At 41.1% G+C, this 26,966-nt stretch overlaps 1 protein-coding gene across 5 annotated transcripts; it reads left to right on the top strand.

Annotated features, from left to right (window-relative positions):
* Window positions 1–1,602: 1,602 nt before the first annotated feature.
* Window positions 1,603–25,197, top strand: spag9a (sperm associated antigen 9a). Of its 5 annotated transcripts, none has more exons than XM_078951516.1 (31): window positions 1,603–2,104; window positions 5,942–6,062; window positions 10,003–10,073; window positions 10,155–10,243; window positions 10,348–10,498; window positions 13,062–13,148; window positions 13,985–14,120; window positions 14,212–14,305; window positions 14,394–14,515; window positions 16,231–16,245; window positions 17,348–17,405; window positions 17,485–17,637; window positions 17,710–17,761; window positions 17,983–18,113; window positions 18,201–18,257; window positions 19,434–19,598; window positions 19,676–19,805; window positions 19,880–19,969; window positions 20,061–20,171; window positions 20,247–20,418; window positions 20,493–20,708; window positions 20,802–21,012; window positions 21,090–21,206; window positions 21,358–21,438; window positions 21,526–21,593; window positions 21,740–21,888; window positions 21,981–22,152; window positions 22,286–22,399; window positions 22,783–22,959; window positions 23,302–23,439; window positions 23,587–25,197. In XM_078951516.1, the coding sequence occupies exons 1-31, from the start codon at window positions 1,805–1,807 to the stop codon at window positions 23,703–23,705; spliced, it is 3,867 nt and encodes a 1,288-aa protein (XP_078807642.1). In that variant the 5' UTR covers window positions 1,603–1,804; the 3' UTR covers window positions 23,706–25,197. The 5 variants fall into 5 exon arrangements, with proteins under 5 accessions (XP_078807642.1, XP_078807643.1, XP_078807645.1 ...); XM_078951517.1 differs by lacking the exon at window positions 16,231–16,245 and adding an exon at window positions 15,809–15,820; XM_078951519.1 differs by lacking the exon at window positions 13,062–13,148.
* The last annotated feature ends 1,769 nt before the right edge of the window (window positions 25,198–26,966 follow it).

The following is a 26,966-nucleotide window of genomic DNA, read 5'->3' as shown; positions in this document are numbered from 1 at the left end:
GTTATTGAGGTTTGAGCCACCAGGAAAGGGGTCTAGTGGAAAGACCAATGAGGGGTTTCATGAATGCAGTAAAGGGGGGCATGAGGGTGGTTGGTGTGAGTGATCAGAATGCAGAGAAGGTGAGCTGAAGGCAGATGCTTTGCTGTAGCTTCCTCCAAAGGGAGTAGTCAAGACAAAGAAGTATTTCTTGATATTTCCAAAATACCACATTCTTGTTCCCTAAACTGTGTAATAAAACCTTTCCTAGACCAGTTAGTTTTCAAACAAACCTTTTATTTTACCTAGTCTATTTTTTTGTATGCAGTTAATGTATAACAGCATTGCCGGAGCCTGATAGTCAGACAGTCAGACTATTTGTGGGTGCTTTCTTGTTTCAGTCTCTTTATTTGGTCTGGGTGTATCACTTTTTTTGATTTTTTGTCAAATATTCTGTTTAGCTTATTTTTCAGTGATGAATTTAATGATAAATAATGATAAACATGATGATTGGAGGGATGATAGAGACATTCAGAGACAGTTCTGTAAACTCTATGCTCGGGCAAACATGCTGATGAGAAAATTCAGTACGTGTTCTCTTCAAGTGAAGTGTTCGCTTTTCAGAGCTTACTGCACTCCTCTGTATACGGCCCCTCTTTGGTGGAACTATGGACGTGGGACATTCCGCAAATTCTTAGTGGCCTATAATGATGCTTTTAGGCTTCTGCTACAGGTGACCAGGTGGTACAAAGCCAGTCAGCTGTTTGTGGATGCTCACATCCCCACCTGTGAAGCACTACTGTGTAAGCTTACATGCAGCCTCATGGAACGCCTGGACAAATCTAAGAACTCAATTGTCATGTCTCTGACTGATCTCAAAAGAAGCTCATGCCGCTACACTTCTGCCCTGAGGAAACACTGGATACAGCGATTATACTCTTTTTAATTTTTATTATACTCTTTTTAATTTTTATTCTTTACTTTTTATTATGTATGCTGTATTTATTTATATCTTTTTCTATGAACCGCATCTGAGTCTCAAATAAAAGTGTTGTTGTTATAAACAAACATCTTCTACTAACACATTTTTAAAAATATATAAATATAGATTAAATGACATCCAATTTAACCAAACAACTCATTTTAATCATCAAATTTGGAAGAAAGATTAAAAGTATGTCATTCCGGCTCTCTGTGCGTTTGTAGCACGATGTGACGTCATCACGCGATCAGGTCAACAACTCAGCTGTTACATGATGCGTTTTAGAGCCCTCGGAGAGACGGTGGCAAGGCCATTTAAACACAAATTAAAAGCCGACAATTTATTTAAAAAGTTTCTTTGTTTTTTGATTTACTAATCTGTGTTTCATTTGTCATTTAGCTGAGCCTTGTTGATGTAAGTCTTAGTTATACGTGCAAGGAAAGAACATTGCGCTTGCTCAGTCTCACATTAATCTTACAACAGTGATATCGTAAACTAATGGATATTTAGTGAATTATAGGAAGTAACATTTTGCTTTATTTTTTTTACAAAGGCAATTAATTTGAATGTTTGTTTTGAGGGAAACATCTTGACTTCAAATGGAATGGTGAGAAATGCCAGCTTTGAACGAGTATTTGAACGCATCATGGGACAAGTAAGGAATAAATAGGAAGACATCCACGTAGTCTGTCTTGCATCACAATTGTGCATCTGCGCTCAGTTCTCAATGTATTCGTTTGGCTGGTAGGACTTCGTGTTTATTTGAGGACCTAAGAGTTGTCGTATTGGCGGACGAAGGCGCCAAAGCCAACGCCGGTGCTGTTTATTGAAAGGGAGCGGACTAAAATGGAGCTGGAAGACGGAGTTGTGTACCAGGACGACCCGGGGACATCAGCGATGATGTCTGAGCGGGTGTCGGGCCTGGCCAGCTCCATCTACCGCGAGTTCGAGCGGCTCATCGGGAAATACGACGAGGACGTGGTGAAGGAGCTGATGCCGCTGGTCGTGGCCGTGCTGGAGAACCTGGACTCGGTGTTCGCGGAGAACCAGGAGCACGAAGTGGAGCTGGAGCTTTTGAAAGAGGACAACGAGCAGCTCATCACCCAGTACGAGCGCGAGAAAGCGCTGAGGAAGCACGCGGAGGAGGTGAGGGGAACGGAATTGTGGGAGCGACTTATATAAACAGACGGACGGCGAGAGTCCTCCGCTGCTCCCTGCCTCCGCTCCGGCATCCCTGAGCGGGGAATTAACCTGCACATGTGGCCTGGCAGCATCCAGGTGTGGGGGGTCTCTGGATGTAAACAAGCCTCTAGGGCTAGCATGACGGCCTTTTAGCTGTGTTTTCTGCAACTATGGCCAGTGAAAACACTGACTTCCACTCAGACACACCCTGAAAACTTGATTTCGAATTGAAGTTTCAATCTATGGGAGCCCCAAAGCACCAAAAAGAGAAGTCACGTTTATTTTTATTTCTCATAAGAAGCTGCAGTTTTAGTGACTCAGCATTTTGGACCTAGCAGATCAAGAAAATGTGGAAGTAAGAGAGCAAATGTGCCTGATGAATGTGTTATCCCAATGATCTGAGCACAGCTTTGTTCAAATGTTAGTAGTTACAGTGGAATAAATAGAAAATAAACACATTGACCCCCAATCTTTGCTTGACCCCCTCCATCATGCAAAATTTTATGCAGCTTTAGCTGCCTGCTGATGCCTTTTCTAAGTGTTAAGGTAATGCAAGTTCACACATGTATGCAGAGGCGGTTTTTGATATGGGCGATGTGGGCGGTCGCCCAGGGCGGCACTTCATACGGGGCGGCATTTGCGTTACACCTAATGTGCTACATACTATATTCAAAGAGGAAGCTTGGAGCTTTTAAATTGAAATTGCTTCAGCAGCCGACACTTAATGCTTTTAATTGACACATCAGACTCTTAAGAATGTCTTCCTCCTATTTGCTCTTCACACTTATGGTGCAAAAAAAAAAAAAACAAAAAAAAAAAGAATAGCTCAGAGTGAAACAACGTAAAACAGGCACATGAAAAGGAATTAGGCAGAACAAACACCCGTGCTCAACCCAATTTCGAAAAAAGCAGGCAATAGAGCTTATTTCCCACAATTCTTTGCTCCGACACAGCAGACCCGATGCGCACGTGACCACTGCCCTCTGCTGCAAGACGCTTGCGGCCACACCTCTTTGCGGTAGTCTTTGGAACATAAGTCAAAAAACTCGAGAGGGGAGCGCAACTCGCCGGTGGCTGGCTGAATCACACTAACAGGTGATTGGGAGTCTTTTTCTGTCTGACAATCAACTCTGAGCCGCAGCTGCGCCTCCCGTCATAGAGACGGAGCCGCGTGTGTCAGAGGGAAGGGGAGGGGGAGGGGGAGGGGGGATGAGATCAGACCATTTTTTTAGGCTTGAGGTTTTTTGGAGGATTTCTACTGTTGGTGTTGCACAAATTTAGGGAAATGCCAAATATTTTTGGAGTAATCCCACTGATGAGTTCTAAGATTTAGTCTTTAATGTTTTATAAGACCTAAACATATTAATCACAATAAGTTTTATTTTTTAGATCTAATCCCTCTGATATGTTTCACAAAGACACACACAGGACGTCACACATTAAGAAATTATTAATAAAAATGAAGCAGGAGTCCAGCTCTATGATGATGAAAGAGCAAAAAAAATGGAATTATTTGATATAATTTCGTATTAATATTTCCAGGCTTTCTTTGCTTTTTGTCCTGCAGCATGTTCATATTTGTATAATTTTGACAGAATATATTTATATGGAGAACAAAATATTACAACTTATTTAAGGTTTAACTTGTGTTCCTGTTTTTATTCATATTTATGTTCAAAAAGTTCAGTTTAAAAGGTTTAAAAGTTTAGCTTTAGTGTGTTCAGTAAACATTTATCTTCTTCGGCCCAAAACCTTAAGCGTGTTTTTAACTTAGGCCCCTGTGTGACTGAGTTTGACCCCCCTGTAATACGAGTCTAGAAAACTCATGCATTTTTTGTGTAAAATGGCTGTTGTCAAATTTTGTGTGTGTGTGTGTGTGGGGGGGGGGGGGGGGGGGGGGCGCTGGTGGGGTTACTCGCCCAGGGAGTAAGTTAGTGTAGAACCGCCACTGCATGTATGTCCTGATTAACATAATATTTTATTAATGCACCTAAACTTAAAGCAGGTGAGGGTAAAGCAATGCAGTTTGAAACATTTGCTTCTTTTTCAACTTTATAGATACCTTTTTGTATTTTTCAAATTCATTTTTTTACTTATTTATAGTAGTTTTTGAACTTATACATATATTATCGATTTAAAAGTGTTGGAACATTATCCATTAATGCATCAATAATGAGACAATTCTACAAATATGTCACAATAAATGAACTTTTCTGCTTTTTTTATGAAATTATCTCAAAACATTTCCAGTTAAGATCTTCTCCTTTTGTAGCATTTTCATATGTTGCATATACTTCCATAAATTATTGGTGACTAGTTTAAAGACAGACTTAAAGGTTGATCCTTTTTTTAAATCTTTCAGGTCCTTAAAGTGCTCATTTGCCTTTCTCTTTGATGATTAGTAGTTTCAGTTGCGATCTGAAGCTTTTGAAACTTTTTTTCTCAGTGGTTATAGTCAGAAACAAAACCATACATTCTGAAGAATAGAAAAAAAAAACCTGTACATTATGACCAAACTTCTAAATATTATGTGTGGTGAAGGATAGAGTTGACTGTGGTGTGCCAGTAAGGATGAGTGGATGGATAGATGGTTAATGTGACTTAAACCACCAGGCCTAAGGGTTTGTAACAGCATAGTGGTTTTTCTGGACTTCTTTAGATCCTCTCCTCTCTCAGAGATGCTGAAGCGCTGGGATTCTAATTGAAAATGCCGTCACGCCTTCATAGCATGTGTTGTTCAGCTGAGATCAAACTGAAGTAGATGAATAATAAAGGGGAGCTTGTTTGATTGTTGCTCTTTTCCCTGTTGCCCAGGGCACGGTTGGGTTTGGGAGAGCTAAACGTTAGCACAAGTTTTTGATTTGATTTTACGTTTATTTTCTTGGGTTTGCAAATGTTGACTGACTAAAAAATGAAAAATAACTTTTGGTTTCCATTAGGAAGCCGTCCAATGGGCTGTTTTAATAGTATCAGCTATCTAAGTTGGAGGGAAAAAATGGCCATTCAAGGCCAGTCTGTTGCTAAATATAACTTTTGTTCTTGAAAGAGATGATTTTTTGATGTCTTTGATGTAAAACAAAAAAAAACCTCAACGTCAGTGTTTCTCCTGAGAAGCTGCTGCAGCTTTTTGTCTACGAATTATTCTGAAATTCATCTGCAGCAAAGTTAGCAACTGCATGACAATTCATTGTCTTTTAAACGATTTAATATCTGGATGAATAGAAATCCCACACACTGCTGGCATATTTTGCTTTAAAAGTGGATGAGAGGGATGAAAGGGAACCTTAAGAACCGAATGGATTTTTACCTCGATGTCATATTAACAAAGACACACAACAAAGCGCAGAAAACATGTGCCCAGAGGAGGATGAGTGACCACATAATGGCCTTGGCTTACTCGGCTGGACAGGATGTGAAGCCAGGGAAGAAAAATGTAAGAGGAAGGAAGTGGAGTTTAATTCAACCGCAAAGACGCATTTTAAAGTCCAAAAATACTTTTTTGACCTAAGCTTATTGACGTTTACAGCTCAAAAACCATCCAAAAATGTCAAGTTATTATTATTTTTGTTTGCACTTGCTTAGATCTTATAGAATTCCATGATTCAAGAAGCTGCTGTACAGAATAGGCATGAATAACAACTACAGGATCTCTAGGCAACATATGTGAAAGGGATGATCCAAGTATAAAAATGTTTCAAAGTTTGATTCCAAAATAAAAGTCTTTAGCCTGTGGAATAGTGGTTCATCTGATGATGGTTTGCAGCGCCTAACTAGTTGGATTTTGTCCTTTTGTCCAAGCAGAGGTTCATGGAGTTTGAAGACACTCACGAGCAGGAAAAGAAGGACCTGCAGAACCACGTGGACAGAATGGAGTCTCACTCCAGGCAGCTGGAGCTGAAGATCAAGAACTACTCAGACCAGAGTGAGTAGGAACTACACACACTGCAGCTCTCCACATACATTTATGCTTTTCCCTTTTTCCACGTCATGTTGGTGCTAATGCTAATGGGATTATCGGATTCTATTAGCAGCCCGCCTGCTGCAATAACACCCATTCACACTCAGTGGATTAATCTGCAGAGGCAAAAGGTTTTTTTTTTTTAATATACTGTGACTTGTTGGAGAAGAGCGGATTTACATCCTGACAAAGTAGCAACACAGCCAACAAAACAACAGCGCTGGTTACAATGAGTCACTCACATAGATTTGTGAGGAGGATGCATTTTCCCTTAAGTCCCAACCTTCAGCCGAACACTGAAACTAAAATAGCTCAGTGTTGGTTTTATTCTGGAGCATAAACAGTAATGTGTTTGATATGTTGCGGTCATTAATTCTCACAGTTGTGTTACATTTTTGACCAGAAAAGTTCACAGGAACAGCTCGACTCCAGGCAGTGAATGGGAAAAAGTGATTGGCACTCCCAGAGGATATTGAATCATGCATTCCATCATTCATTCACCGGAGGACGTGGAATCAGCTGATCTGTCCACTGTGTCTGATAAGGACTCAGTTGGTAATAGATCAGCTTTTAGCAGTGGAGACTTTTCATCAGCTGTCTGGTTTTCTGCGACTCGTCACGTCGTATTGTTGGTTTTGATGGTTTTAGATTTGATTGCAGGTGCTTTTTTTTTTAAAATTTCTCAGTATAAAGTGGTTTCAGTTCAGACAAAAAAGGAAGAGAAACTGTTAAAAAGATGAAGTGATGGGTTGGGTGTGAAAGGATTAAAGCAGGGGTCGGCAACCTTTTTTACTCAAAGAGCCATTTGGGACAGCCCCTAATAAAAAAGAAAGCTCCCGGAGCCACAACCCGTTTTGACATCATTATATATATTATGCATGTATATATTATTCAAAGGTGCTCATTACGTCGATCGCGATCTACCGGTCGATCTTCAATGACATGAGTGTAGATCGCGGGCCAGAAAAGATTTAAAAAAAAAGTACTTCTTTAAAATCCACCAGCCAATCAAAATCCTCACTGAGAAGAACGGGACTTGATTGACATGGAGATTGGCCAATCGGAGATCATCTGAAGCATACACCGCTGCAAATGCACATTATGTTCTTTAAAGGATGATACCGCGGCCACTTGTGGGAGGAGCTACTGGTTCTGGTCTGATCGCTGCATGGAGCGATGTGTTTATCAATGCATGGTAGACACTGAGAATGTGGAGAGATCAGGATTATTATTTTGAAGAGTTCTACTTGGTAATCATGTTTCCATGTTTGAGTTCATAAAATCATCCCAAGGAAAGTCTCTGCTTCAACTCCCGCAGGGTCCAGCTGCGTCTGAATCTGACGCCCGTGTTTCCATCTCTCTGACAGAGTTTGAAGCCAAAGCCCCTCCTCCGCCTCTGTACTTGCTTTTCCTCTCTACCTGTTCACCTGTTCACATCCTCTGTAGCTGAGAGTTGGTTTCCCCTGCGCTCCTCAGTGTGTCCTACACAGAGAGCGCAAAATACGATAGTCAGGGCGCTCCAGCGCAGCACAAGGATGAAAGAGCCGGACGCAGGTTATAGCGGGGATAGAGCGGGTTAAGAAAATGAATGGAAGAAGGCGGCCCGCTGAAGAAATATTCAATATTGTAAACATTTTATTTTTAGTCTGAACTATCTTTTATTTAGAAAAATATTTTATTTTATCAGTCCAGTATGAAAAAAAACATCAACAAAAGCTGTGTTGGGCGGTTTTTGGCTGGGTCTGGCAGTTTTCAGATGAGTTTTCAGCTGGAAACCTGTGACTCTATCTGGCAACGCTAGCGCGAACTCTGAGGCTGTCATCAGTCTCTGCCCCGCGGTACGTCAAGTTCCCGGCAGAAGATCGGAGTGTTTATTGAAGCCGCCCCGCGTGCCTCTCATTACGAAGCTGTTCTTTTACGTGGCTCGTGCGGAGCTAGCAGCGCCTTTGAAATGCCATGAAAAATGAAAAAACTAAAATAAAATTTAATTATTATAAAATACTCATTATTTTCCAAAGTCACAGGGAGCCACAACAGATGGATGAAAGAGCCACATGTGGCTCCGGAGCCATGGGTTGCCGACCCCTGGGTTAAAGGATCTAAAAAAAACACAATGCTGATTTATTTGATTAGGAACAGACAGAACTGATCTGGCTCCATTTGGTTTTCCAACCAACCTTAGTCAACAAATTTAAGTTTTTCCAACTAAAGAAAGTAAACAAAAAAGTCACAGGGAGCCTATTTTGTCCCAGTCTGTTGTTTGGATACTCCTGTTAGATTTTCTCATAGAATATTCTCAAAAAATCACGTTTTCATGCTTTTCGATAGTGAATTTAATAGGATTTAAGAGGAAAATAAAGACGTACATGGATCCAGTCGCCTACAAGTGGATGCATTAGAATGGAGCGGAGCAGGGCGCTTTGGACCCGCCCAGCATGTTTTTTTCGTAACAACTACGTTTTTTTCAATCAACTTTTTTCGTCTCGTCTTGATTCACAACAATTTGAATAAAGAAATATTCAGAAATGCGATTTTAACCTCTAGAGCTTTTTTAAGGCCCCAGAGCTAATATTTGAGCTAGTTCTCTACACACATAGTCACAGTGCCACAATGTATATGAGAAAATGCTACAAGAGCCAAAAACAGAGTTGGTCGTTCAACACCTGCTGCATTTTGTTATAATAAAGGTTTATGCTTTAAAGGGTATCATGCTTTTCTGAAGCTTTTCCAGACTCAACTATATCCATATATATATGATAATATGTTACATTTGGTACACTAAAGAAAGCCTTTTTAAATGAAATTCATGCAGCTCATTTTCCTACCTGGAAGTAAGACGACTCCATCTATGAGGCTCCGCCCTTCTCTCCTTGTGGGTACCGCCCATTTCATGACGTCAACCTAGAGCCGGCCTCAGCAGCGTTTCTGCGTTTCGCCCGCGAACACAAACACATGAACCTTTGCAAACATGGATGTGCATATTGTGCATAAAAAAGGACAGAGTTTTGCTGATCACCATAGCGCTGTGGAGAAAGTGGGCGTGGTTTTTAGCCAGTGGGCGGAGCTGGCAGCGCAGACTCTTCCTGGAAGGCGATGTTCTTACTTATTTATGTCACAGTGTGAGGACCCACTCGTCTGCGTGGGTCGGGAGGGGCTGGTGCTCAAAGGTTTATAGTAAGGCATGAATATTATAATACACTTAAAAGCTCAAAAAGTTGATTTTGCATATTATTAGCCCTTTAATACAAAAGATCTATAAATCCTTTTTCACGTGTATTGGTTATTTTAGTGGATTTTTTTTGCTCTTCAATTTATCAAGTGTGGAGATTTTAGTTGAATAATTGTTTAGAGATACATTTCTACATATATTCTGCATTAACATTAGGCCGCGTGATGTTAAAACACTAGCCAGAAATATATGTAGGTCCTGAGAAATTAGTGTACATTTTCAGATCAATATTTATTTAAGGCAATATTAAATTGTGTTAAACTTCTAGAATTAATTTTCATTACAACTTTCCAATTACCATACATTGGCATCATTTATTTATAAAAGGATATTTGGCACAAACACTTTAAAAAAATTTTTTTGACAAGTTAAATTTGGCAAAAATAATTAAAATAAAATATAAAATACATAAAAATAAAAAACAAATTAAGAGCGGGAGTTTTTCTGGTGACACATGAAGCTGTAGTAATTGATGCCATCCAGGCTTTGCGTCGTGTATCCCATAATGCAGCAGCTTACAGCATGGCTCCACCTGAACCTGATATGCTAACAGAGGATTAGATGTTTTCTGTCACTCCTCCTCAGCACGATTAGTAACAGGATTCCCCCCCTGATTTTTGTGTTTCTGTGTGGTTACCACTGCAAAGCTTCCAATGTTGCTCCGATGTGTTCCAGTCAGCAGGTTAGAAGAACGAGAGCTGGAGCTCAAGAAGGACTTCAACACCCTGCATCAGAGACACTCAGAGGTAAGGAGGAGGAGAGGCCGACCCCGGACTCAACTTGTCGGAGGTGGTTGTTTATAGACTTCTTTAACATTCGTTCTACAGATGATTCATAATTACATGGAGCACGTTGAGAGGATCAAAATGCAGCAGGTCAGTGAGACTTCAGAGTCCAGCGCTGTCGGCCGGGTCAGGTAGGATCACGAGTTTGATTCTTCCTTAAAACAAAAAAAAAGGAGGTTTGAAAACTTCTGTTATGGAACAAAATTCGAAACGTTGTTTTTTCTTAATCCACCAGGAGGGAGCGTCCTCTTTCTTTGGGGATTTTTCCTTCATCTGGTCGGACATCGCTGATTATCCCGGACCTCCAGAACAAAGCAGAAACTTCAGCCACAGAGGGCTGGAGGCTCACAGACTCATCGCAGCCTCGGTCCAACACCAGCCTAAAGGTGGGTGTGTGCGGGTGACACACCCGCCATCGTTTCAGACATCAGAGGGGCATTTTCTGTCTGCCGCTGCATACGGATGCTTTTAGTCCCAAAGCTCACGTGGGCATTTGTAAACAAAGGTCACGACCGCAGCACAGTGAAAAGTAAATACCACCACTCACTTCTGTTTTTGATCTTCTGATGCATCAATCTGCAGTTTTTAAAGCTTTGGCTCTTAAACTGTCACTCTTTCCTTAATACCTGGTCCTTCATTCTATCAAAAATACATTTTTTTGGTAAATTGAGCGGTCTTAATACACCAAAAGTAACATTTGCATCAGAGCGGATGACAGGAGAGATTTTGGGTTAAATCCATGTTTAAAAAAATTCCCTTTGATGTGGTTTGGGTTTTTCAGTGGACAAGGACACCTCTGTCCTCACTCTCATCTTTAGCTCCTCATGAATATGCATACTTCCTCTGTCTGGCAGGAACAGGAGGCAAATTCAAAGCATCAACTGAATATTCAGACCTGCTGCACTTAATATGTCGATGTTGGGCTGCAAAGCACTTTTTATGTCAAGATAAAAAAAAAAAAATCTCATAACATTTGATTTCATGCCTAAAAGCACGACGCTTTAATTTTGTTCTATTCCAGTACGATTCAAATATAGATCCAGGATGTCAGCTGTTTCATGTCGCCTTTTTCTAAAACTGGGACATGAGCTCTGCAAGCGCAGTGCATGATGGGAGTGATGCCACTGTGTGGCTTGAGGCCAGTCACTAAGAGAAAAACGTTGCTGCACTCAGATTGGGTGTTATGTAACCACGGCAACAGAGCGCCATTGTCGGGGCCAGTGACTTTGATATGCAGAGATGTCATATTTCTGTGAAACGCTTAAATTATCTGCATGTTGCCTCATGCCAGACCTGATCTAATGTAAACATTGTTATACACGATTCTATGGAACCCATCTGATCACTCAAAGCCTTTCAAACCAGTGCTTTTGTTTTATTTTGAAAATCAGCCTTAAAAAACCGAGTACAAGTTTTAGGAAGTATGATAAGTGCCAAGTAAAAAAAAAAAAAAGAAATATTGAGAGCTTGGTTTACAAATAAAACAATTCAATTCATACTTTGAAAAGGAAATATTTCAAATTCATCTATTTACCTTATTTGATGTACTTTCTTTGAGGAAAAAAGCTTTTCTGATCAATTGTAATTTAAGTTCATGACCATTCGAAAAAGCAACTTGACATATGAATTGTTAATTGATATTTTTGGCAAAATCAGATTGGTGGTTAAGATGTTTCAATGAACAACATCTATGAAGTAAAATATCTATTTAAATATATAATTTCTACTTGGAAAATTTAAGAGTTTGTGTTTGCAGTGAAAGTACTAAAAGTTAAATAATTTCTCTAAATTTGATTCTTCGTGCGATAAAAAATTAATCCTGTCTGTAGAGAAAATATAAACAGTTTTTACATGAACCTCCATGTGTGTTTTTGTCTAAACTTGCTGAACTTGGGACAGTCGATGCTCCCAGCGGCTCGTCAGATCAATAACCATGAAACAGGCTATTGGTCTGATTGGAAAATGTTACTTTTAGCACAAAAATTCTGTCTTTGAAAAGTTCTTTTGAATCGTGACGCAGCAGCTGCTGTTATGCTGCGTTCACACTGAACACATTCGCGTGGCAGAGGCGGTCAGTCTCAATGTTAAGTCAATGGTACAGTTGGGATCAGAGGTTCTGTGCGTGACGTTTACAGCGACTCGATCAGCGGGTAGAATGCACTCGGTGAATGGATCCGACAGTTCTCCCCCTCAACGGGTCTGCCGGAACCTGTCCTGGCTACTGTTGGGCGACGGCGGGATAAACTCTGGAAAGTATGCCGCCGGGCCCACGGGGCTGGAGCGATTGCGATCGCGCTCGCCACGCCGGCCACTGCGACAGAGAGCTGCTGCGGCTTTGGGTAGGCACCCTGCTTGGGCTTCCTGAACTTTGTGATATTTTTCTTATTTTCATCAAAACAATAACTAAAAAGGTCCCCTAAATGTATTCTTGTTTTGATTTTTCTTCTTTTGGGTTAATGCGGAACAACAAGCCTTCAAACTCGGTCACAGAGAGAGACATAGGCTGTCACAGCGGGAGGGGTCTCTGAATGATCTTATGAACCCAGACACGGAGACGTGATTACCGGCGCTTTTGTAGAGCTCTGCATAATGAATAAACCTGATCTCTAAACATCATCTGTCTCCTCCATGCAGTGTGAATGAGATATTCACAGACACCGCTCCATGGAGCAATCAGGCTCAAAACATTTGGCAGTAGCTCGTCCCACACGCGTCTGGGGCGTCAAGCTACGAATACCGTTTTGGACAGGCGGCCGACGCAAGTTTGATTTGATTGGCATTCAGTGTGAACGCAGCATTAGCTTAGTCCACATTCTTCATACATTTTCAAACACACAAGCCTCTTTCACGTCATTTCACAGACATGCTCGCCTGTGAGACTTTGCATTTCTGCTGAACTGCTTTTGCACATATGAGCTTCATTCCTACTCTCCCCCCCGCCCCAAGCAGTTGGACTTTGACGACCCCCCAAAGGAAAGGGAGGGTAAGGGTGCGCAGGACCCTCCTTGGGGGAATTCACTGGCAGACGCCTGCAAGGTAGTTGGATGAGTGTCAGCACCGGCGCTCCTGCGCTCGCCGTGGCCCCCACACTTTGTGTTTGCTGCATCGTCCTTTCATGATGCTTCAGTCATTTATGCATCGCTTCACAGACTCACCCCCCCCCCATGCTGAGCCGTGCCAAATGCAGCCAAGTTCTGTTTGAAAACACGACTAGGATTGATTGAAGTCCAAACTGAACATATGGAGCTGGTTACATATTGATGTGTTTAGGTCAATAACAGCTTGGTTGCATCTGGTCCTTTTTTTAGTTTTTGTTTTTAACAAAAAAGCTGGAGTCTTATAGTTTGCTCCGCATTGTATTCTGCTTCATTCATCAAGATTTTGTTACTAATAAAGTCACTGATCCGTTGAACCTTTGCAGCTGTAATGTGGTTCATTAGTTTCCAGTCTTAGTTGCTTTTTAGCTATTTGTAGTCTTCTTTGTGTAGTTACACATCACTTGTGTTGTTAGTTGTTCCGCTCTCTGTTGTGTGTGGTTGTGTTTTTGCGCCACGTCTGCGTTGTTTCATCATTCAGTACTAAAGCCATCATTTAAATGCAGCTAATATTTTTGTAAGTTTGTGTTGCTCGCAAGTAATTAAAGGAAAGTATGCATTTATTTTGGCTCATTTAAAAATTAAATAGCAGATTTCAAGTGGAGGTGAGTGTGAAGGTTTATGATAAACCTGTTTATCATAAACTTTCTTTGGTGTTTAATGTTGACCCTTTTTTCATTAGTGTCCGATACACAGTCTTTGGCTTCTGTATTTAATTTAATTTTTTTCAAGCATGTTTTCCATCTAACCCTAACCTCTCAATAATAATCATTTCAGGATGAGTTGTTGGACTTTAGTGGCTCCAAGTTAGCTTCAGCTTCGGCGTCCAGCCAGTCAGACGTGAAAAGGGAAGACGGGAGTAAAAAGAGCGCAGAGGTGCAGGCTGTTACAGGGACCAGATCCACTTCCGTGGGTGGGTGGAAAAAAAGCACAAAAATGTTAATAATTATTAGTTTGAACTGATGTCATATTTTATAACTTGCTGTGTTCTCTCGTTTGCTCAGGCTTGCCTGAAAACGAAGACAGCTCAGACGTTCAGGACATCATCGAGTCCACGCCTGAGCTGGACTTGGATCTCATCGGGTACAAACCTTGCAGGTAGTAAAACGATTTTTTAGAAATTGCTCCAATCAGCAAATGTTTGTCTGGTAAAATCTTTTTGTATTTTTTTTGTTTTAAATATCAGCACTCCCACTAAAGGCATCGAGAACATGGCATTTGACCGCAACACAAACTCCCTGTTTGAGGAGCTCTCATCTGCAGGCACTGACCTTATAGGAGATGTGGATGAAGGAGCTGATCTACTAGGTGAGCATCAAATCATTAATTCAGCCTCTAGAAAAACATTGAGAATTGTTATTCCTGACATTTTCCGATTGAAACTGTTTCTCCCGAGGCTTTGAAATAAAACTCTGTCAATGTCAAAGACAACTTTTTGGATAAAAGATACAATTTCATCAAAACATAAAAAATATCCAGTTTTTGTTCTGGCTTTAATGACTTCACATCTGACTTCTCATTTCCTTTTTTTTTTCATGTTTGTTTGCATTTTTTTGTTCTTTTCTCACCCGATTTCCCTTGAAATTAGTCACTTTTTTGTGTTCAGTTTTCCTTTTATGTTGACAAGCACCAAATGAAAGGAGTCAATGTTTAACTAGTAACAAGCCTAGTTTGGATTCTGAAATCCTAAAACTCAACTGTCTAGTAAATTTAAATGTAAACTTAAATTATTTTACTGTTTATTTGTCTTTTGTGTTGCAAAAGTCTAACACTTGGATTCAGGGCCAACATAAAAAGTGATGTCCTACAAAGAACATTTGTCCCGATAAGTTTATTAAACCTGTCTAGATGGTTGGTTATGATCATTCAACTTTTTATTTAAAGCTTGGAGATGGATTTGGGGATTTATTTTACCTTAAAAATGACAATAAAATCAAGGAAACTTTGGAAATAAATTTATAAACATACAATAAAATTAGGTTTTTGCATTCTAAAAATCATGAGATGGTGGCTTAAGTATCGGTACATCTGTGTACCGATGCGTATGTCGGAGAGCAGAAATAAAAAGACGCGTTTTAGCTTCAAAAGGCCATAAACAGGAGGAAAAGAACAAATTCTGGCAGGATAATGGGAGAAGCACGTGGACGGCTTAAGCTGTCTGAGCCGAGTTGAACAGGATTAAGACAAAACTCACCACATGTTCAGAAAATTCAAGCAAAACAAAACATAATTAATATAAATTAAAGTGAAACACATATAATTTTTGAATTATAGTATCAGACATGGGAAAAAGAAATCCAAAATAGTGTAGCATCTTTAAATTTGTTGGTAATATTTTAGTTTGCACTAATATAGTTGATCTCATTTCCTTTAATGTTCCTACTATTGTTCTTAAAGCTGAGAGGCGCTTCGTTGCATTAAAGCTCGTAGTTTTATCTGTGCGTAGCAGAAACAGACTTGTTCTTGACAGTTAAAGCGTTGGGGCTCCATGCTTCATTCCCTGACTCTGCTGTAACTTTCACTGTTAGCCATCCCTCCATGGTAACACCACCTTTCTCTCTCCCCCGTGTCTCACCCCCTGGCTTTTACCCATAACCCCAGTGGAGTACTCTGGTGTGTATAAACTCAGACTTCTCCTCAGTTGAACATTTTCTTCCCCTTTTTTGTCTTTTTACCCATAATTCACCTCCAGTCACAATCACCTTTACTTTTGAGAGTAATGCACAGCTTTTTTTTTTCTTTCTTGAATCGAGATGATTGATGAGGTGTGGCGCTGCTGCTTAGTTTCCTTGCACACGTTTTTTTTTTTTTTTCTCCTGTTGTTGCCCCTTCTCCTGCAGTGAATGTTACCACCCTTAGAGGTTTTGGCAGCAGCTCCTCAGTTGGCCTCGTGGAGCCAAACGCTAAACAGTTAGCCTTTTTTGTCATTTGGATCATTCCACTGTCTCAAACTGCATTTCTCTTTCTCTCTCTTCCCTCCTCCTTGCTCTGTCCGCCTGACTCGGATTGCATGGTTTTGTCAGACCTTAGTTTGATTGGTAAGACTCCACCTGCTCCCTCCATTCTCCTCCTATCAGTCATGTGATGTGGATTTGCTGTCCTTAGTCTGTAGAAAGAATCATCTCATTAGATGCTGCTACACGTCATGAAGTCGTGCTGTTTAGACGTTGTTCTTAGCATGTAGTCTGTCGTATGAAGCTAGATTTGTTGCAAAGTTATTGTCAGTCCGTGAAATGGTATCGCACTTGGAATAAGAAATTTGTGCGTCTGTATTTCATAATTCTTAGTTTGTAATGATCATGTTCATTACAGTAACAAAACCCGGGTTATAAGTAGAATTATTTTGCTTCTCAATAAATCAACCATTCAGTAGTCTTTCACTGTCACCCAATCGGTGCGCTGCTTAGACCAGCCAATCAGATGCATGATATCCATACCAGCAACAAAACCAAACCAAAAAATGTTTCTTCATTCTACACGAAGGAGACAAGATGAAATGGTGAAAGATACCAGAAATATGGTAAGTGATGTATTTCATAACAAAAAAAAACGTGTTAATCGTTATTAGTTTTAGGAAATTCTGGTAATATCTTCCAACATTTTATTAAGAGCCCTTAATAAACTACTTATAAGACATTAACGAGCACTAGTAATGTTTTAGTAAGCTGCTTATAAGTACATTAATGAGCATTTGTAAATGTCTTACAACTGACTTACAAGTGTAAATAAGCTGTTTATAAATACATTAACATATTCCTTAATAAACTACTTATAAGACATTAACAAGCATTGATAGCACATTACTCATGCTTGTTAATGTCTTATGAGTAGTTTATTAAGGAATATGTTAATGTATTTATAAACAGCTTATTTACACTTGTAAGTCAGTTGTAAGACATTAACAAATGCTCATTAATGTACTTATAAGCAGCTTACTAAAACATTACTAGTGCTTGTTAATGTCTTAAATAGTTTACTATGGACTCTTATTATAAAGCGCTACCGTACATCTCTTATTACAAGTGTGGAACCTTTTTACGGACGGGCAATACTTCTGCAACAAATCTAACTCCATACAGTAGTTAAAGCTGAAGTTTTTTGTGGTCGTTTTATGTCGTTTCTCCTGCCGCCTCCTATCAGGAATGGGCCGGGAGGTTGAGAATCTCATTCAAGAGAATTCACAGCTGCTGGAGACAAAGTGAGTCCACTCCCAGATCCGTTGTCCCTTTGAGTCTTGGCTGCAAATGTTGCACATGAACGACACTCGTTCCCTGCAGGAATGCCTTAAACGTGGTGAACAAAGACCTGATACTGAAGGTGGATGAGCTGACCTGTGAGAAGGAGATGCTGCAGGGGGAGCTAGAGTCCGTGCTGCAGGCCAAGATCAAGTTGGAGGAGAGGAACAAGGAGATGGAGGAAGAACTCAAGAAGTAAGAGGCAATGCACAGCAACCTACAACTTCTAGTGTTTTCGTTCTGTTCATGTTATCAACTATTTTTCAGAGTACGGCTGGAGATGGAGGATGTGAAACAAAAAAGCAAAGATGAAGAGGATGTAAGCCTCCTTTTTTTTCCCACAATCATGTCTGCAGTATTTAAAGTTTCCCTCCGATCATCTTTTGATCTATTTAAGCTTAAATTTCTTGATATATATCAGAAAATTGCCACAAGAACATGTTAAAAAACCCCACTTTGATCCGAGTGGGTCTTTAACGGGTTTTTATCCCTTAAACAACAAACATTTGCCTGTGTGGCTGGAATTGTGTGCTGCCACAGGGCGACGTACCCACAGCTCAGAGGAAGCGCTTCACCAGAGTGGAGATGGCAAGAGTGTTGATGGAGAGGAACCAGTACAAAGAGCGGCTGATGGAGCTGCAGGAGGCTGTGCGGTGGACGGAGATGATCAGGTAGAAAAGATGCAAATATTTAGAAGAAGTGTGGAAAATAGTTCAGTTTCACTCATATTTTATTGTAATCGTAACTTTTTTCTAAAGGGCTTCAAGGGAGAATCCAGCTCTGACAGAAAAGAAGAAATCAAGCATCTGGCAGTTGTGAGTTCTTTAAAATTCCCCTGTTTTGCCTGTAACCTTTCAAAGTCACCCCCACAGTTGACCTCAGAAGGCCTTTTTTAATCTATTCTGGGGGTGCAGGAACTTGATCTTTTCCAAAGCCCTCTGGTCCTTCACTGACCCATCATTGCCCCTTTGTCCTAAAAAAAATCCAACTTACAGATGTGTCTAAACTAATAACCTCATTTTTCTGGAATGCATCACTTGTCCATCACTAACTTCTAACACTCAACTGTCCTTCTCCTCCTGGACTTCTGTGTCTGCTGCCTGCTGGTGTTTCTCTTATTCTGTCTGCTTTAGACGCACCTCAAGACAGGTTTTACCTGCTTCTATCTTTCTACAGCAAACAGCTGCATTTCAGACACTAGATGCGTTTTCTTACATCTGTTTTCTTTAAGCTTAGTTTGAATATTTTCATGTTATTTGATCTGGGTGAGTTCAGGGAAATTAGTTAATGATGTACAATGATGCAGTTTTACTATAACATGTTTGTGGGAGACATTTTAAAAGTTAACAACACAAGAAACATTCAATTAGTAACAGAATAAAATAAATTTGTTCTAATTGAAAGTTTTTAAAGGAAATTTCACTGAAACATGGCATCACTATGTAAAACTACATTTATCTATACAGCGGTCCCTTGCTTAATCGTGGTTGACCTTTCACCGTCTTGCTTTGAGTTGTTGATCTTGTCCGTCAATCTCTGGGCCGTGTCTCCTGTTCAGGAAGCGTCCAGTTTGCCGAATCTACATCAATCGTCGATTGCAATCAGATCTATGTTTTCATTCTATAAAACTGGATTTATATTTCTGAACTTTGAGAGAGAAAAGTGAAAACGTTTGTGTTTGTCTGAGATTTATGTATAAAGTGTGTAGTGAGGCCTTCAACCATCTGTAATTGTACTTCATAGGTTATTTTTAGAATATCACCCCTGCGATAAATGGGGGATCACTGTATTTCACATTTGAACTATGAGCAAACTGTGGCTTGTTAACGGGTGTACGTGTCATTACAAAGGTCCAGAGTTATCGTTCTGTTTCCAGCATGCTTGTTCGTTGTTTACATGTTGGTGGTTGTCTGGTTGACTCCCTGCCTTGCTTTTTCCCCGCCCTCCTCTCGGCTGGTTCCCTCTTGGCTTTTCTGTCACGTCACCTGCAGCTTCAGCCGACTGTTTAGCTCCTCCTCCAGTGCCCCCACCATGAAGAAAGTCGACTTCCAGTCGAACATGAAGTACAACTCGCCGGGCAGCTTGGTGAAGAGGAGCAGCACCTTCTCCCAGTTCCCAACGGAGAAGTCGAAGATTTTTGATTTCGTCAATGAAGGGTGAGTGAGCTAACAAACGGACGATTCGAGCTTTCGCCTGAGTCTCTCTGATCTGCTTATGTCCCCTGCTCCCACAGGGCAGAGCAGTGCAGCTCCCCCTCGCGTAAGGAGCAAAAGAAAGCCCAGTACCAGCAGGTCAAAGCCCACATGCAGAAGGAGGACGGGCGCGTCACCGTACACGGCTGGAGCCTTCCTGGCAAACACAAGGTGGAATCCCACTTCCCAGTTTTCCCTCCTCCAGACACCCACATTTGCTGAAACTTTCCTGTTTGGTAACTCAGGCGGCAAACGGTGGTCAGCTGGGAAACAAGATGAACTTACCCGTCCCAGTTTACCTACGCCCTCTGGATCACAAAGATGCTTCCATGAAGGTGCATAAATAAACGAACAAAAGCATGAAATTGTGGTGCTTTGCGATACATTTTATGGCTAAAAAGTAGATCTTTGTAATCTGCTTTTCAGCTGTGGTGTGCAGCAGGGGTCAACATGTCAGGGGGGAGGACGTTCCCTCCAGAGAGTAAGCAAATAAAAGGCTCTCAGAGCAGCCTGGACCAGCTGGAGCAGGACAGCAAGGTAAAGCTGTTGAAACCAAAAGGTTGAGGATGTTCGGATGTTGTTGACGAAACTGTTTGCTGTGGTTCATTTAAGGACCAGGAGAAAGAAGAGAAGGATGTGGAGGAGGTCTCCAATAGGGTGTGGGTATGCATGAGCACCCACTCCTCCACCAAGGTGTTGGTGCTGGATGCCACCCAACCCTCAGACCTGCTGGACAGCTTCTATGCTTGTAACACACATGTTGTTTGCATCGCTAGTGTTCCGGGTAGGTCTACTGATCGTCCTGAATTTGTGTCTTTGTTTTTTGGGGGGATTTTAACTGAGTTTTGTGGCCTTTAGGCGTGTTAGAAACAGATTATCCAGCAGGCGAGTCAATACCCCAAGACCCAGAGTTTTTCCAAAGTGACTCGGTGTCGTTAGCTGGGAGTTTGGCTAGCGTTGGCTCAACGGGAAGTGACGGAACCGGGGCGGTGGAGGGCGTCACCGCTGTCCCACAGACAGCCAGCTCGGGTGCCAGTGAGCAGCCCACAGAGTACGGCGCCACATCAGAGTCGGGTAATTTCTGTTTTTTAAATCCATAAAATTATCTAATCTAAACCCAATTTTCTTTTCCTAGTCCTGAGTAACCTCGACTTTTGTCATTTACAGTTCAGCTCTCCTCAGAGACCAGTCCTGCAAAGGATGGTGTTCCCACGGCGGAAGAGGCCACAGAGGCCACAGAGGCAAACGCTGGTGTGGGGGAAGATGGAGAGGAGGACCAAGGGACAGATCCAAACCAGGCAGGAATCTACACTGAACACGTTTTCACTGACCCTCTGGGGGTGGGACCCACTGAGTGCTTTGCAGATGAAACCCAGAGGTGGGAGCAGTCCCAAGAACTCACACATTTACACTTGAGGACACTTATGAGATCTGATAGACTCCCCTGAATTTCAGGGGCTCTGGGGAGGGCGGTTTGACGTCCCAGTCCGAAGATTTGGACTCGTCTGAGGCTGAAACGCTGAGGATGAGCAGCGCGCTTCCCACCATGTGGCTGGGAGCTCAGAATGGATGGTAAGCAAGTCAGCAGCCACTAGAGGGAGCTCTCAGCTTAGAAAATGTGATGGATACATTTAACACATTTCTTTTGTTTATAAAATTAGCCTTTGGAAGTTTCAGCAAAGCAGCTAACATTCTAACAGTGACATCACCTCTATGTTTTAAGCCTTTACGTGCACTCATCTGTGGCTCGATGGAGGAAGTGTCTCCACGCCATCAAGCTGAAAGATTCCATCCTCAGCATTGTGTGAGTAAACAGTCATTTCTGCTTTTCTGCACTGAAACTTCTTTCATATTATGATGATGAAAACACTTTCCTCTTTGCTTGTTACAGGCATGTTAAAGGAAGGGTTCTGGTAGCCTTGGCTGATGGGACTTTGGCAATTTTCCACAGAGGCATTGGTAGGTCTGCTACCTTTCAAGCATGAAAATACATTTGACAGATGTGCCATTTTTTCAGTTCATTATATCATTTCTGAGTTGTTTTTGCCAGAATTCTTGTGTAAATTTGATGCAACAGCATCTTCTGTATGATTTTCTCCGACCAGATGATCAGTGGGATCTGACCAACTACCACCTGCTGGACCTGGGTCGGCCACACCACTCAATCCGCTGCATGACGGTGGTGCACGACAAGGTGTGGTGCGGCTACAGAAACAAGATCTATGTCATTCAGCCCAAGGCTATGAGGATAGAGGTATGTTTCAGCACAATCTGTCATGCAAATAGTTTTTGGGATGTAACACGAACACAAACCGGACGTTTTTTTTGTTTTTTTTTCCTGAGCAGAAGTCTTTCGATGCTCATCCCCGCAAAGAAAGCCAAGTGCGACAGCTGGCTTGGGTTGGAGACGGGATCTGGGTGTCCATTCGTCTGGATTCAACTTTACGTCTATTTCACGCCCACACCTACCAGCACCTACAAGACGTGGACATCGAGCCATACGTCAGCAAAATGCTGGGTAGACGTTCGGATTTTTCCATCCATATTTCTACCTGAACACCTGAAGAGAAAGGGCTGCTTTACTCGTTGAAGTTTAGTATTTTGTCCTGAGTATCTATGAATGCAAGCTGTCCTCTCCGTCTTGTCCTCAGGTACTGGTAAACTGGGCTTTTCATTTGTAAGGATCACAGCTCTCGTCATGTCTTGTAGCCGTTTGTGGGTGGGAACGGGAAATGGAGTCATCATCTCCATTCCTCTGTCTGAAGGTATGGCGCCCTCACAAACACTCTTTTTTTAAAATGTTGCTGCAGATGCGGCTCTGGTGTGACCTGCCGTCTTTTCCCTCCCTCTCACCCTCTTTGTATCTTTTCAATTATTTTTCCTGCCTTAGGTTTTATTAAAGCATGGTGCAAGAATAAAAACATCTCAGACGGAGCTCGTTGAATAAAAGATAGATAGGTTACCATGGTTACTGGCATCTCTTAATGTCAGAATGTCTCAGACTCATCGTTCTGATTTTTTTTACCATAAAACTAAATCCCAGGCTTTACATGTTAGAAGCTTTTATAAAATTTCATTCTTTACAACTGTTGTCAGTTTTTTTGTTGCAGAGTCAAAGGTTAAAATGTTTGGTTTTTTTTCTTGTCAGCTAACAAGACAACAGGAATAGTGCCAAACCGGCCCGGCGCCGCAGTGCGGGTCTACGGGGACGAGAGCTCGGACTGCGCCGCTCCAGGCGGCTTTGTGCCGTACTGCTCCATGGCCCACGCCCAGCTGTGTTTCCACGGACACCGAGAGGCCGTCAAGTTTTTTGTGACCGTCCCAGGTGAGAAGACAAGCGCAGAGGTGCTGCAGGAAAAATGGACCATTTAGGCAAAAAGTTTATTTCGTCTATAAGTTTATTATACCCTGACCTACGATGTTGCTTTATATTGTTTTATTTAAAAATCTCATTCAAAGCTAATAATCTGAGAAAACCCTTATTGTTTTGTATATTTTTGTGAAAAAAAACGAGTTTGCACAATCATTTATCCAAAACTGGACTCGTGGGAAATAGCTGTAAATACAGCACAACAATAGGAGACCTCAGACAAAATGTGTTTAAAGATATCCAAAAGTATGCTGGGACTTTTCCATTCTAGGTTTCCTTCTATTGCTTTTGTCACAGGTCAGGCAATGCCACCTCCAGGCTGTGCAGATTCAGGCTCCGATGACCCTGCGTCAGAATCCTCAGAAATAACATCTTCTGAGCCCAAAACGTACCTGGTCATGAGTGGAGGAGAAGGCTACATAGACTTCAGAATTGGTGGGTGCATTTTTGCTTTTTTTATTTTATTTAGAGAGGCTGCCCTTAAACCTTTTGCTAAAAATGTTTTAGATTTTTAGGTAAGAAAAACAAACAAAAATAAAGGTTGAATTGGAGCGTCCTCACTAAGAGCTTTGTTTTTTTCAGGCGATGAAGGCGGTGAGTTGGACGGTTTGTCCGAGTCGACGGGCAGCCAACAGTTGGCGCCCACCAAGGCGGAGCAGAGCCACCTGATCGTTTGGCAGGTCACCACTTCTCATGACTGAAGGACCAGACGGCAGTGCCAACACGGGGGGCGACTAACCCTGCATGCCCTCCTCAAAGCTCTGACTTTTATTTAACTAGTTGTTCCTTATGCCCAAGTAAACAGCTTTGTAAAAAAAACCTGTAATTATTTTTAGTCCATGATTTTGTACCATTTATTTTTAACACCAGCTCTGATGTTTCTGTCAAATCCGTCCGGACGTTCCATCTGTAGGAATCTGAAAGTGGAAAGAAAAGTATTTCTCAAATATTTGTCGTAATGGATAAAGCGCTTATTTATTTTGTCTGATAGAGAAACTGGTGAAAATTACCCAGAATGCCAGGTTTGCACTGAGTCACATGCAGTGTTTTTTGTTTGTTGCAGGTTTTCATGTTTTAGAAGCGCCCTCCTCTCTTCCTCGGCTCTGTTAAAGCAGAACCTTTGTGAATCGATGCTGCCAGTCTCACCAGCTCAGTGCTTCCTGTTCGCTTCAGCTAGTTGGCACTTTAAGACGTTAGTCGTTAGAAATGTGAAGGAACAAACGCTTGTAAACTACACTGCTGTGTCCTAATGGTGCGAAGGGAACGCATGTACATTTCAGTTTAGAAAAGGAGGTCAAAGTAACCAAAGGATGGAAGAAGACGATTCACCACGTAACTGTTAAGAGTTGTGCGTTTGGAAATGACGTGTACATTTTCAGGGCATTGTTGGAAATATGCTTGAAGAAAGGGAAATCATTCAAATGAATTTCCTTTGTAGTGGACATAGCAAAGCATGGAAGAGTGTCTCTCCTGGCTGCTTCATTTTTTCATGTATTTTTCTTTTATTTTCTGAGACATTTCATTCAGTAATAAGCAGTATGATTACTCACTGTAACCTAACCACATCATGTCATTACTAGAAATATCTTTTTATTTGTTTTTATACAAAGAAATTGGGCCATGTTTGGTCTAAAGTCCATTTCTATGATCTGTTTGCCATTCCAGTATTTATTTTCATTGTTATGGAGCTCTTCTGGGCTCAGAATGTAACTTTCTACTCAATTAAATATCATAGGAGGGTATTCTGAACAAAATAGTCAGATGAGTTTACATCATTGTTAATAGTAAAATAAAAGAAGTTCATGACATAATTTTGGAAACTTGATGGTTTTCTTGAAAAAAAGAATCATTTATGAAACTATGCATGTTTATTTTTTTAAGGGATCACAGCTCTGTTGTCTGCTAAATCTGTTTTTGCCACTAATTCGACAGGATTGGATGAAGTGGGTGTGTGCATTTGAAAACATGTGTTTCTGATTTTCCAAGTGAGACAGTTGTGTGTGTGTTTGTGTGTGTGCTGTATGTGTGTTTTCAGTGCTACATCTGTAAAAACTCCCAGACTGTTCGGATGAAGCCTTTGTACTCAGCTTCTCCGGAGACAGTGACAGTGATTCTTCATAGTCAATGTTTGCTAAAACATGATCATAGCCTTATTTTTTAACAATCAAATAAACCCGGTTTCATGGAGATCAACACGTTCTTGTGTCTCATTAATGTTAAATGTGTCCTGGAAGAGCTTTTTAATTTTTTTCCTCATGTTAGTACAACATTTTGAAAAAGCAGACACATTTTTAATAAATAAAATACAATTTTAACAAAAAAATATAGCAACTTTTATAATACTTCAATAAAATGTATAACATTTGATTTGATTTATTGGTTTATACAAAGCATAACAAATAGTGGACGTATATGACAAAAAAAGACAAAATACAGAAGCATCAAACCCATTTCAGATATTGGTCATACATTAATTTGAAAATGTAGAAAAAATAAACAGAGATGATAGAAGATGATGCCCCTTTTCTTATGTTATGCATACATGTCATATTAGATTCATTAAATATGTAATTATTATAAAATATAATTTAATTTTTTGCTTGAAAGGAAGTGGAAAGAAATTTTTATGCTCCCACTCCTTTTGTGTTGCTTCTTTTTAGTGGCCACGCCGACACCAGATGGTGCTGTGGGTTTATTTTTTCCATTTTCAATCAGCTGAGGAGCTCTTTCAAATGTACTTTAGTGGTAAAGAACATCTTGTATCAAAAGAGAAAAAACAAAAGAAGCATGTTGGCCTTGTGAAATTGAGGTTTTCAGGTTGAAATGCCTAAAAAACATTTAATCTCTACGCTTTAAAGTGTAATCCACATGCACCTGGTTCATTTAAAGTTTTATAATTTATTGTGATGAACTTTGTGATGAACTTCTCATTAACTATCTAAATTCTTTATACTCTTGGTGCAAATGTATTAGGTGGAAGCTTGAAATAAGCCCTACGATTTTTTTATCCATGCACTGTACCGGTATTAACTTTTTTTTCCTTTTAATTGTGCAATTTAATAAAACTCAAACATTAAATGATATCAGCCTTTTTAAGGAGCCTTCCAAATTTGTTCAGAAGGCAGACGACAGGGCTAAGCATAGCTAGTTGGCCATATCAAGGTCTAATGTGTAATTGGGAAGTTTCCTCCACTATGGTTACTGCTAAAGCAGCTTTTGCAGAAATGCATTTTAATAACAACAAGCTGTGAGGTCATGCCATCTTCCTTTCTACCAGGAGGAGGCTGCAGGGGCTTGTGTTGGATGCACACGTAACTCACTCTCATGACATCACAGCTTAAGCCCACCTCACTTCCTCCTCTGATCCCCTCTCCTCCTCTTCTTCAGCCACGCATGAGCTGACAGTGGTGAAGCACGCACGAACAAAAGAGCTCCCTGACGTCGCCGAGTGCGTGGAAGCCCAGACAGGCGAGCCAGAGACTGTCATGTCAGAGCTGCTCTCAGATACAGACCTGATGTGGTCACTTGTGTGTTTCAGTTATCACCCTATCGTGCATTTGCAATTGCTAAGCTTTATTCTCATGTTCCTGCGGGTCCTTTTGTGTTGCATGCGTCCCTCCGTGCTTCCTAAACAGTCTCTCTTGTAGGTCCGAATCGAGGATTTAAGTTTATGTTTCCTTGTGTTGGTTCTGTATCACATTCATAATGTGTTCCTGCTTTTGGCCTGGCTTGTAATGTGACATTGAAATGCATCAGGCTAAGCTGTGCGAGGATGCAGTTAGGCTAAGGAGATGAGAAAAGCTAAAGGGACTGGAAAAACACCGGAGTCGAGTGGGAGGATGCCAGCAGAAAGAAGAAAGACGGGAAGCCTGCTTAACAACATTGGAATGAAAATCACATGTGTTGAGGAGAGCGCTGTGGATGTGTTTAGCTAAGTCATGATTCGTTTCTTTTTTAAATGT

This window comes from Oryzias latipes, chromosome 8 (genome assembly GCF_053564925.1).
Source record: "Oryzias latipes strain Hd-rR chromosome 8, Olatipes_Hd-rR_3.1".
In the NCBI taxonomy this organism is placed as follows: Eukaryota; Metazoa; Chordata; class Actinopteri; order Beloniformes; family Adrianichthyidae; genus Oryzias; species Oryzias latipes.
The sequence above is the reverse complement of the archived record's forward strand: the minus strand, read 5'-3'. Positions and strand labels throughout refer to the sequence as shown.

Coding starts and splice junctions, on each gene's coding strand:
- spag9a (XM_078951516.1), top strand. CDS start 1,805: ATGGAGCTGGAAGACGGAGTTGTGTACCAGGACGACCCGGGGACATCA. Junction 20,419..20,492: donor TTGCATCGCTAGTGTTCCGG/GTAGGTCTACTG, acceptor TGTGGCCTTTAG/GCGTGTTAGAAACAGATTAT. Junction 21,889..21,980: donor CCAAGGCTATGAGGATAGAG/GTATGTTTCAGC, acceptor TTTCCTGAGCAG/AAGTCTTTCGATGCTCATCC.